Source organism: Pangasianodon hypophthalmus, chromosome 15 (genome assembly GCF_027358585.1).
Source record: "Pangasianodon hypophthalmus isolate fPanHyp1 chromosome 15, fPanHyp1.pri, whole genome shotgun sequence".
Classification (NCBI taxonomy): Eukaryota; Metazoa; Chordata; class Actinopteri; order Siluriformes; family Pangasiidae; genus Pangasianodon; species Pangasianodon hypophthalmus.
This window is the reverse complement of record NC_069724.1, coordinates 24691521-24704020: the sequence shown is the minus strand read 5'-3', so window position 1 is coordinate 24704020 and position 12500 is coordinate 24691521. Positions and strand designations below refer to the sequence as shown.

At 39.0% G+C, this 12500-nt stretch overlaps 1 protein-coding gene across 4 annotated transcripts in view; it reads left to right on the top strand.

Moving 5' to 3' along the window:
• LOC113535717 (ral guanine nucleotide dissociation stimulator-like) overlaps positions 1 to 12500 on the top strand; it is a 50739-nt gene that overhangs the window by 15624 nt on the left and 22615 nt on the right. For 2 of the 4 annotated variants that reach the window (XM_034311143.2, XM_053240141.1), the window contains exon 1: positions 650 to 1358. The exons of the other annotated variants lie outside the window; for them this stretch is intronic. In XM_034311143.2, the coding sequence (XP_034167034.1) occupies positions 1230 to 1358 (129 nt within the window). In that variant the 5' untranslated portion in view covers positions 650 to 1229. Of the gene's footprint in view, positions 1 to 649; positions 1359 to 12500 lie in introns of those variants that run through there. 4 annotated transcript variants of the gene reach the window in all.

The window sequence follows — 12500 nt, the reverse complement described above, 5'->3', positions numbered from 1 at the left end:
TAGTTATAGTAGACTGAGATTAACAAAAAAAAGTTTATTGTCGATACTAAAAATGTCTTTTTATTAAACACAGATAAAAAGCTTTCAAAATACAAGACGAAGAAGGAAATAGCAATGAAATTGTGAAAGTTTAAAAGAAGAATTGCACTTCCATTATTTGATGGCTGTTCGCTGTGTATGATTGTTATTGTACAATTATTACAACAATAAAATCTTACGCTTGTAAATAAACCTTTTATAAATGAACAGTTCAGAAATAACTGTAATAAACTCTGGATGTGTTTTTATTTACATGCAGTACAGACAGGGAACTGTAAACACACCTTTATATTACACTATCTCATTAAAAATTATAATACCCTTATTTTATAATGTTTATCACCCCATATACTGTTGTATTTGGTGAAAATTACACGTTTGGGTTTTTATATTCTGTGAAAAATTATAGCTTCCCAAAACTGATCGAATCAGTGATTCGAAGAATCGGTTCACTCGAATCTGAGCAAGAAATCGTTTTGTAGATTACAATTAGGTACCAAATCTGCTCTTTCAGTTTTCATAACGATGGAAGGAAAGTAAATACTGTTAAAACACACTCGATTTGTCTTTTTTTTCCGTGTAATAAAGGCGTTTAGATGGGTTTAAGCGAGTCATTCAGCTATCAGAGTAACGGATTCCACTCAGGCTCCTCTGACTGTTAGCTGCTTAGCTGCTGCTTTGTTCTAGAATTCTCTCACTCACGAGCGCTGGACTTGACCAATCCCAGCGCACTAGAACTCTTTCACGAGCGCTGAACCTTTGACACTGACCAATCACAGCGCTGGACGCTGATCAATCGAGCTCTCCTCGCGAGCGCTGAACAACATGGGAGAAGACTTTCACGTGCGGCGGACCCTGACCAATCGGAGTGGGTCAGATAAAGAAAGCGAGGGGCGTGGCTTATAAAAAGGAGGCGGGGACTGCGAGGGGCTTTTCTCTCTCCCGCATCAGTGTGTGCGCGCGAGCGGAGCGGAGCGGAGAGGAGACCGGGGCGCGTGACCGCTCCGTTTAACCGCGTAGCTTTATTTCCGCTTCGGGTGTGAGACAGACATCCGCGGCGCGCTCTGGAGGATTTAACCCCGCGCTTTAAACCCCGATGCTCGGCGTGACGGGAGCTCCGCGTCGCCCTCTCCTCCTCCGTCTCCTTCCTCTTCTTCTTCCTCTTCTTCCTCTTCCACCCCGATGACGTCATGTTCGATGCCAGCGCGTGGAGGGTCCGCAGCATCTGGGACGGTGTGAAGCTCGAGGTGGTCGATCATGAAGGTCCAGTGGTGCTGCACAGCTTCACACATCTGGACCCCGAGCTGTCCCTGCTCGAGGTACCGACAATAATAATAATAATAATAATAATAATAATAATAGTAATAATAATGATGGTGCGCTTGTAATGCATTAAAATAAAAATAAAAACATTTTCAGGCTCGGCACTAGGAATAATAATAATAATAATAGTCCAATTATTTGTTTAGTTATTTATATTCATTTGTATAAATATTTATTTATTTTTGCAGTGACCCTGATGGTGCTTTACTCTATAATAATAATAATAGCAATAATAATAATAATGATGTGCTTGTAATGCATTAAAATAAAAATTGAAAACATTTTCAGACATGACACTAGGAGGAATAATAATAATAATACAATTATTTGTTTATATTCATTTATTTGCATATTTATTATTATTTTTTTTGCAATGACCCTGATGGTGCTTTAATCTATAATAATAATAATAATAATAATAATAATAATTATTATTATTATTATTATTATTATAGAGATGATTATATGCATTAATGTAAAACTGAACGTTTCAGGCGTGACAGTAGGAGAAGGAAAATTAATAAATAATAAAAATAATTTAAAAATAAACAATAATAACAGTAGTAGTAATCGTAATAAATGCATGAGTTTGTATTAATTTATTTACATATTTATATTTGTATTGATCTTGATGTCTTAATGGTTTGCTTGTAATGCATTAAAATAAAAATAAAAACATTTTTATACATGGCACTAGGAATAATAATAATAATAATAATAATAATAATAATAGTCCAATTATTTGTTTATTTATTTATTTTCATTTATTTAAATATGTATTTATTTCTGAAATGACTCTGATGGTGCATTAACCTATAATAATAATAATAATAATAATAATAACTTTAATGAATTAAAATAAAAAATATAAATAAAAGCATTTTCAATCGTGAGGAAAAATAACACTCACAGAGTATTAAATAAAAAGGAAGTAATAATTTTATAAATTAAATTAGCAACATTTAACAAGATATGAAAAAGTACAATAATAATGATAAAGATTTATTACAGTAATTTATAAATAGTAATGATGTGTAAATAAATCTGTTGTTTTTATGCGGAATATTTTCTTATTTATTAATAACTACTAATTCATTTGCTTTTAATTTATCCAATATAATTGATATTAATATATTAATATAATGTAGTGTTATTGAATAATACAATACATCAATCTGGCATAATTATAATTATTATTATTCATATATTATTCTATATTATTCTTCTGATAACGTATTTAATTTTTATAAATGATTTAATTGTATAAACGAAAACAAGCCCATGATGCGTCACGGTTAATTTATTTATAATTTATTAATACTGGTCTAATTTATTTATTTTTATTTATTTTTATTTGGTCCTAAATGAATACCTCTGCTTCCTGTGAGAGTTCAGAATGTTTACAGATTAATGTTTTATTACAGATTTAGTGAGTTTTAGGTTTAAGGGCGTGACGATTAATTAGAGTGATGATAAATCGCGATAAAGTCAAAGTCGTTACTGTTTTGTACAGATGTGCACAAAACAGCTGCATTTATTGTGTATACTGTATATTCTACTGAAACCTGGATCAGTACTGTGTGTGTGTGTGTGTGTGTGAGTGTGTGTGAGTGTGAGTGTGTGTGTGTGTGTGTGTGTGTGTGCCAGCACTGGTGTCGTATGATGCCTATACAAGCTCATGTCTATTTTAAAGTAATGGCTGAATGCAGTGTTTATATTTAGGGAGTATCGATGCATCGGTGTGTGTGTGTGTGTGTTGAGTGGAGACGGGATGAGTAATCAGAACGTGCTCAGTCTGAGTGCTTCCTGAGTGACTCTCGAGAGACCACAAACACACACACACATACACACACACTTCACTGCTCATTTAGTGGGACCTGACTTTGTGTGTGTGTGTGTGTAATTTTTCCTCTGCAGCATGCACAGGAAGATTACAGCCTTCTCCATTTCTTTCTCTTGGACACGTTGTCACACACACAGACACACACACACAGACAGTCACACACACACACACACACACACACACTTTCTCTCTCTCTTAGCTGTACACTTTGTGACTGTGACACAGAGCTGCGGTCGTTTTTGGGTCATGGTGAGGGTGTGTACACATGGAGAAGGATTTGATGATATTAACACACACACACACACACACACACACACACACAAATTCTGGTGTGTAATTGGATAACCTTTGCATTGTATGAGTTACAGAGAAAAAGTTTTGCCGTAATTTTCGGATTATGACACTTAAATGCTCTGTAGAACGTATAAACGTATAAACCCCGCCCCCTAGGGGGCGTGTCTTGCTGACTGTTTGCGTTTCGTGTGTTTGCTCGGGAGCTCGTGGTGTAAGAGAGATAACGGTGCGGAAGCGTCGCCGTATCTGAACATGACACATTCCGCTTCACATTGTGCTGTTCTTCTCCTCCGCTTTGTTCTTTCCTTTCTGATATCCTTCGCTTTTATCTCTTTATTTATCCTGTAACCTATCGTATCGCTCTCCGGAAGTCCTGGGACTTGAACTCAGAACCTTCTGGACAGAAACAACATGTAATAAAAGTTTTTATTTTAAGCTCAGATGGATGACGTTTCAGGCTAATCAGCTTCAAACGCTTCATCCGTTCTTAATTAAGTATTTGAGTTGTTTATTCGTTTATTCAGCTAAATGATTCGTTCAGTTTCGTTCACAGTTTGTTGAGTGCTGCTTTGTGTTATTTTATGTTATTTTTTTTCATATATCTGTCTACATACACTGAAACACGGGGTATCACCATGACCTCTGACCTAATGAACCAGTGACTCAACTGATTCACTGTAGCCAAACGATTCACTGATTCAAACACCGATACAGTTAATGAAAGAGGAATGAATCTTGGGCAGAATTAAAATGATTCACTGACTCAAACATTGATACTCTGAACAACACTATTGAATCTTGCTTATGATTCATATGATTCACTGAATCAAACCCTGAACAAGAGAGGAAGGAATGAATGAATGAAGGAGAGAGGAAGAAATCTCGGTCTTGACTGAAAGATTTACTGACTCAGCTGATTCACTGAATCGTGGATGTAGCCAAAAGATTCACTGATTCAAACATTGGTACAGTTAATGAGAGAGGAATGAATCTTGGTCAGAATTAAAATGATTCACTGATTCAAACATTGATACGATGAGCAACACTATCCAATCTTGCTTATGATTCATATGACTGACTGAATCAAACACTGAACAAGAGAGAAATGAATGAATGAATGAATGAATGAAGGAGAGAGGAAGAAATCTCAGTCTTGACTGAAAGATTTACTGATTCACTGAATCAGAGAGGATTGAATCTCAGTTGTGACTGAAATGATTCATTGACTCAAACACTGATTTGGCTGAATGAGAGAGAACTGAATCTCAATCTTGACTCGGTCTTGATTCAACTGATTTGCTTCGACAAGAAAAGAACAAATCTCTCTCTTTCTCTCTCTCTCCTTCTCTCTCTCTCTCTCTCTCTCTCTCCATCTCTCTCTCCTTCTCTCCCACTCTCTCTCCTTCTCTCTCTCTCAGTTTCAGTTTCAGTTTTCAGTTTAGGTGCTTTATTGGCATGACAAATATTTGTACATTCGTATTGCCAAAGCAATGCAGCGTTGCTGCATACAATTAAAAAACAGTGCAAAATAATATAAAGAAAATCAAGAAATTAAGAAAATAACAAATCAAATAATAATTGAATTATAAAATATAAGAGGTACACAAGTAGAAGTAAATAAGAGTAATACAGTAAACATTAGGTAATAGAGTGAAATACAGTAGAGCATCAGTGAAGTGTGCAGGAGATAGAGACTGGAGCAGTCACTCTCTGTCCCTCATGCTGTGACAGACGAACACATACTGTGCTGCTAGAACGCAGCAGTCTGCACATTCCCCTAGTAACATGGGCAGTTTCTCACGGTCTGACAGAGACTCAAAGTTCTGGTGTATATGTATAAATTTATGATAAAAATGTTCCCGAATTTGTGAGTATTTTGTGCATTCTGTGAGAAAGTGCAGCTCTGTCTCGGTTTTGTTTTGATGGCAGTGTGGACATAGCCTCTTTTCCTGCGGCATCCATGTTTTCCTGTGTCTGCCCGTCTCTACTGTGAGCTTATGGCCACTGAGTCTGTACTTGGTCAAGGTGGTTCTCAGTCTTTTATCTGTTACTTTGTACAGATAGTCTGCCATATTGTACTGTCTTTTTAGGGCCAAATAACATTGCATTTTACTTTGTTGTTGTGTTTGAGATTGCCAATGTTTGAAGTAATTTTGTTTCATTTGTTGTGTAATTTGGTTAAATGTAATTAGTGTGGCAGTATTGCTGTGGTCCAGGGCATCAGTGTGATGGGGGTCAGTCAGTGCTAGTGGAACATCAGGACTAAAGCTCTGGACCAGCTGAGAGAGGGGATTGCTTCCATTGTTCAGCTCTTGGTATTGCAGGGCTTTATAATGGTACGAGTCGGGGGCACTGAGTTTTAAATGCTTCCAGAATTTGATTGCCCTTTTCTGCATTTTTATAATTAGTGGATATTTTCCTAATTCTGCCCTGCATGCGTTATTTGTTATGTTCCGGTGGGTGTGTAGGATATTTTTACAGAATTCTGCATGCAGGGTCTCGATGGGGTGATTGTCCCACTTGGTCAGTTCTTGGTTTGGATTTGTCAGTGGACCCCACACCTCGCTGCCATAGAGGGCAATCGGCTCAATGACAGATTCTAATATTTTCAGCCAAATTCTGACAGGGATCTCTATTGGGCATTGTTGTTTTATGGCATAAAAGGCCCGGCGTGCTTTGTCTCTCAGCTCATTCACTGCAGGATTAAAGTTTCCTGTGGAAGTGATTTTTAGACCCAGGTAACTGTAGTGTGATGCATGTGTTATAAGGTTAGTTCCTAAAGTGAATGTGTGTTGTGATCCCTGGGATCTGGATCTTTTCTGGAAGGTCATGGTTTTAGTTTTCTTGAGATTGACTGTCAGGGCCCAGGTCTGACAGTACTGATCCAACAGGTCCAGGTTCTGCTGTAGACCCTGTTGAGTGGGAGACAGCAGAACCAGGTCATCTGCGTAGAGCAGACATTTGATTTCTGAGTCGTGTAGAGTGAGACCAGGAGCTGCGGATCGCTCCAGACTGAGCGCCAGTTCATTGATGTATATATTGAATAGTGTTGGGCTTAGGCAGCAGCCTTGTCTCACTCCACGCTCCTGGGAAAGGTATTTTGTTCTTTTTGTGCTAATTTTCACCCCACATTTGCTTTCAGTGTACATTGATTTGATAAGGTCGTAGGTTTTACCACCTACACCACTTTCAAGAAGTTTGTAAAATAGTCCTTGGTGCCAGATTGAATCAAATGCTTTTTTAAAGTCGATAAAACATGCATATATTTTGCTTTTATTTTGGACGACGTGTTTTCCAATGAGAGAATGTAATGTGTAAATGTGGTCAGATGTACGGTAATTTGGTAGAAATCCGATTTGACTTCTGCTCAAGACACTGTGTGTGATGATGAAGTCCAGCAGTCGAGCGTTTATTACACTACAGAATAACTTTCCCAGGTTGCTGCTCACACAAATGCCTCTGTAATTATTGGGGTCAAATTTATCTCCGTCTTTAAAGATGGGTGTTATCAAGCCTTGATTCCAGATGTCAGGGAAGTGACCTACACTCAGAACCACATTGAATAATTTCAGAATAGCTGATAAGAATCTAGTGCTAGTTTGTTTTATCATTTCGTTTAGTATTCCATCAGGTCCAGATGCTTTTTTTGGTTTAAGGATTTTAATTTTGTCTTTAAGTTCCTTTTCGGTAATGGGGAAGTCTAATGGATTTTGATTATCTTTAAAAGCCAGTTCTAGTGTTTCTAGTTGTTTGGTTATTTGATTTTGCTTACAGTTTGTGTCTGTTGCTATTTTATTAAATAGTGTTTGGAAATGGGTTTCCCATATTTCTCCATTTTGAATAGCCAATTCTTCATGTTCAATTTTTTTCAAGTTTTTCCAATTATCCCAAAATTGGTTTGTATTGATTGAGTTCTCCATTGTTGTCAGTTGTTTTTGGGTATATTGTGCTTTTTTGGTTCTGAGTGTTTGTTTGTATTGTTTTAGTGTTTCACAGTAAAGAAGGCGAATCTCTGTATTATTTGGATCTCTGTGTTTCTGGTTTGACAAGTTTCTGAGGAGTTTGCGAATCGCCATGCAGTCTTGATCAAACCAATTTTTGTCATTCTTGGGTATGTGATTTTGTCCAGTTTTTGTTTTCAGTTTTGACTGTTTAGCTGTTTTTTCAAATATATTATTTAAATCTTTCACAGCTAAATTGATGCCTTCTTTGTTGTGATTATAGGTGGTGTTAAGAAATTTCTCTAATAACAATTGTATTTTTTGACTGCTTATTGCTTTCTGGTACTCCTCTGTGCTGTTTTCAGTCCATCTGTATGGTCTTCTAATGTGGTACAGCTTACTGGACTGTGCGCTAATGTTAGCTTTAGTTCTTTTGAGATACACAGTGATTTGGCTGTGATCAGACAGAGGGGTTAGTTCTTTGACAGTGAATGCTCTGAGAGATGGAGGATCTATGTCTGTTATCATATAATCTACGGTGCTATTCCCAAGAGGTGAGCAAAAGGTGTATCTTCCTAAAGTGTCCCCTTGTATCCTACCGTTGACGATGTACAGACCCAGACTTCTACAGATCTGCAGGAGATCTTTCCCATTTCTATTGACAATGTGGTCGTGGTTATTTCTGTGGAGGTGGGAAAAATTGTTATTTATATAAGGTAATTTACTGTTAATATATTTGTTCCCTTGCGTGTCTGTGAAATCTGGCTGTAATCCTGTTCTTGCGTTCATGTCCCCACAGATTAGCACATTTCCCTGGGCCTGGAATTGGATCGTCTCTTTCTCCAGTGTGTAGAACATGTCTTCACTGTAGTAGGGGGACTCAGATGGTGGGATGTATATGGCACAAAGGAATGTGTCTTTTTGTGACAGAAGTAGTTCCTTATGGAGTTTGATCCAGATATGGTATTTGCCGATTTTTACTGTGTCAATGTAGCTGTCGAATTTAGAGTCGTACCAGATGATTTGTCCTCCTGAGTTTCTGCCGTGTCGAACTGTATCATGTTTTTGTGAGGGTAGAATAATTTCTCTGTAGTTGGTGGGACAGTGTGTGATGGTGTCCGTCCTGCTCCATGTCTCTTGTAGAATTATAATGTCTATATCCTTGATGCTGTTGTGGAATTCTGTGTTTAAACTCTTAAGCCCAAAGGCTGTAGATTTTAAGCCTTGTATATTCCATAACGATATTGACAGGGTCATTTTCCAAGGTATGTTGAGTTCTTGTTGAGTTCTTTTTTTCAATAAAGAGAGTTTTTTTTTTTTTTTTTTTTTTTTTTTTTTTTTTTTTTTTTTTTTTTAGGTGAATGTCTACAGTATTAATTCACAAGTTTGGAGCAGATGATGTTGAGTAGGTGTCTTATCTGGTTGAGATCGGCCGCTGCAGGGTGTTGTGGCTGCTGGACTGCTGCTGCGTAGCTCTTCTGCTGCGATGGAGCTCCACCTCTTGAGTCCTGTCTGGACTTTGGAGAAGGGTGGATGCCTCTTTCTGGCTCGGAGTTGTTCTTGCGGGGTAGACTTCTGGTGTTTCCAAGTGCTGTGCTTTTCAGCATTCTCGAGAAAAGTTGTACTCCTTGCTTGTTGAGGTGTATATGGTCGTGCATATGATGAGGCCGTATATCTTTATGGTAAGCGAGGTGAACATTTGGAATAAGTGCACTAGTTCTAGAGAGCTCCACATTGTTTCCATGGATCACATGAAATGGCACGTCGCTCCGTGGCAATAGCGTGGATAGGGTTATTTTAGCTTCTGGGAAACGTCCTGAGGCTCTGATGGCCACCTCTCTGAGTGCAGGAGCCACGGAGCCCTTCATTGCTCGTAAATCATTTGTCCCTGTGTGGATTACAATGTGCTTGTAGGTTTTATTCAGATTTCTGTCAGATAAGATCTGAAGAGCTTTTCTTGTGTTTGGGCACCAGATTTTCTGTGTTTTCATTTTTGGGAATAACAGTTTCTCCTTGACATATTTTCCATTGGAGTCGATTAGAAGAAGAGCTTCTGTTTCAGTGGGATTGTCTGGAGCGGCGCTGTGGACTCCGGTCTGTGGATCCGTGGAGGAGTGGGACTCATCCTCTGTAAGAGGTTGGCGATTGTCAGTCGGGATCTCTAGACAGGTCATGTGTTTAGCAGGAGATTCTTTAGAAGTTGAAACGTGAGAAAGCTGTTCCTTCATGCTGTTTATAAGTTCATCTTTCTTTTGGAGTTCTGATTTCAAGCCAGTCAGTTCTTCCTGCATTTCTGTTTTAGTTTCTGTTAATTTTCTACCTAAAGTAGATTTTAAATCTCTCAACTCCTCTTTAGTTTGTTGGAGTTCTTTTGACATCTGTTCCCTGTCCCTCTGCAGGTATTTAACCTCTTGTCTTAAGTTCATGATGTCCTTCATAAGTTGCTCCAGGTTGCTGTGGTCTTGCAGATGAGACATTATTAGTTCTTTTAGTTCCACTATATCTATCTCCAGGAGTGAAACATTTTCTTTGATTTTTGACATGGGGGATTGAATTAAGGTAGTTGCAGTTGTTGTCTTCTTTTGGATGCCTTGTCTCTCTCTCTCTCTCTCTCCCACTCTCTCTCCTTCTCTCTCTCTCTCTCTCTCTCCATCTCTCTCTCCCCCTCTCCCTCTCTCTCTCTCTCTCTCTCTCCCACTCTCTCGCTCTCTCTCTCCTTCTCTCCCCTCTCTCCCACTCTCTCTCTCCTTCTCTCCCCTCTCTCCCTCTCTCTCTCTCTCTCTCCATCTCTCTCTCCTTCTCTCCCACTCTCTCTCCTTCTCTCCCCTCTCTCCCTCTCTCTCTTCTTCTCTCTCTCTCTCTCTCCATCTCTCTCTCCTTCTCTCCCACTCTCTCTCCTTCTCTCTCTCTCTCTCCATCTCTCTCTCCATCTCTCTCTCCCTCTCTCTCTCTCTCTCCATCTCTCTCTCCATCTCTCTCTCCCTCTCTCTCTCTCTCCTCTCTCCATCTCTCTTTCTCTCTCTCCCCCTCTCTCTTCCGTAATGACGCCGGCGCTTTAGAAAACGATCCTCTCGCTTCTCGGAAATATCTCGGCTGGATGAAATCATGCGGCTCTTCTCTTACAGAGAGAAAAAGACGACTGCAGGGTGATTAATAAGGGCGAGGCGGGTTGCCCGATCTGAGAAAAATCCCTCCCTGAGTTACTCATTTCAGTGTTATTTATCAGTGGACCTGAGTCATCCTCGAAATATTTGGGAGATCTGTGTGTGTGTGTGTGTGTGTGTGTTTGTGTGTGAGAGAGAGAGATAACACCTCACTGATTATGTTGTGACTCAGAACAAACACCAGTCGTGTTACGTTTATGTTTAAAAAAAGGGTTTTGTTGATTAATTCTCTATAACAGCATCTCTGACAGTAGCGCAGGTTTATTTATAATTAACACGCTCGTTCTAATACATTATCGTTTCTATAGCAACGCTGTACGTGGCTATACGGACGCTGAACGTGGGAGATGTTTATGTAACATCTATGGAAGGAGTCTCCAGTGTCAGCGCTTTGTAACAGTCAGAGGTAAAGCTGTAACGTTAAGTTTTCCGTCGTCTTCAGGAAAGAGGAGTTTACGCTTCTTTTGCGGTTTCTCGCACGATGTAACAAGCTGCGTTGAAGAAAAAAAGAGGCTGGTGAGAGAACGACTGTTTATCGCTGCTAAGTGACATTAAATGTAACTATAAACAGATAAAAAGTATGACGTATCGTTCTTTAATAAATAAGAAATTGTACTCTGTTGGTAAATTGCTGTGGTGTAAGAGGAATAAAACACTCGGGGACGTGCTGTTAGAGGAAAATAATCAACTTCAGGGTGGAAACATTAACAGAGAGAGGAGAGCGTTGTTTTTCTAATCCTCCTACCCATAATCCTGTTAGGCTAATCTCATACACACAGCGGCTAACACACACACGTACACACACACACACATACACACGCACACACACACACGTACACACACACACACACGTGAAAAAGAATAATTTGTAAATAAATATATAAAGTTAAAGACACTAACAGCCTTTTATTTATTTACTTCTTTATACTTGACTAGCGTTTAGTGAAGCTAGCTGCTAGCATACTAGCATGAATTATTCAGAGAAAAACATTCCCTCCATTAGGAGGATATCAGATATCATTCCCCTGTCTGACCTCCCTGACCTATGACCTTCGACCCTTTCGGAGAGTGATCTCCCATCGCCACGCCTCCAGACTGTGATTTATTGATTATCACTAGATTAGCGTAATTGAACAGCAAACGTTTACAGTTTCAGTGGAGTTGTCCGTATCACGTAGCTGTGTGCGGTAACCATGGAGCCCCGTCGTCATAGTGACCTGAGGAATACATTATTTTTTTAACACTGAACATCTGGAAACTCTTTGATTTTGCTATCTTTCTTTTTTTGTTGTTATTAAATAAGCTAGCTATCATTATTTCAGAGTATGTTAGCTAAACATAGCTCAACGGCTAGCTCTGTAAAATAACGACTAGCGTTAAATTAAGCTAGCTCAGTCGCTATCCTGTTAAAGTGTTAAATAATATAAAGTGAAGCATTACTGCAAATATGCTAATTAGCATATATTAGGATCTCGATGTTGTTGCGTGAAGGCTGATGGTGTGTGTGTGTGTGTGTGTGTGTGTGTGTGTGTGTGTGTTAGCGCTGAGTCATTGCTGCTTCTTAGCTCTCTCAGGTTTTTCTTCTCGGGTTTCTGATGGACATTTTATCTGCTGCTCTTCGTCTCTCTGATGCTCCGAGGAAGCTGAGTGATGATGATGATGATAAAGAGCTCACAGATTTATTTATTTATTTATTTATTTATTTATTCTCTCCTCCGTCTCTCTCTTCTCTGTCTCTCCTCCATCTCTTCTCCATCTCTCTCTCTCCTCCATCTGTCTCCTCTGTCTCTTTCTCCTCCTTGTCTCTCCTCCATCTCTCCTTCCTCTGTCTCTCTCTCCTCCATCTCTTCTCCATCTCTCTCTCTCCTCCATCTGTCTCCTCTGTCTCTTTCTCCT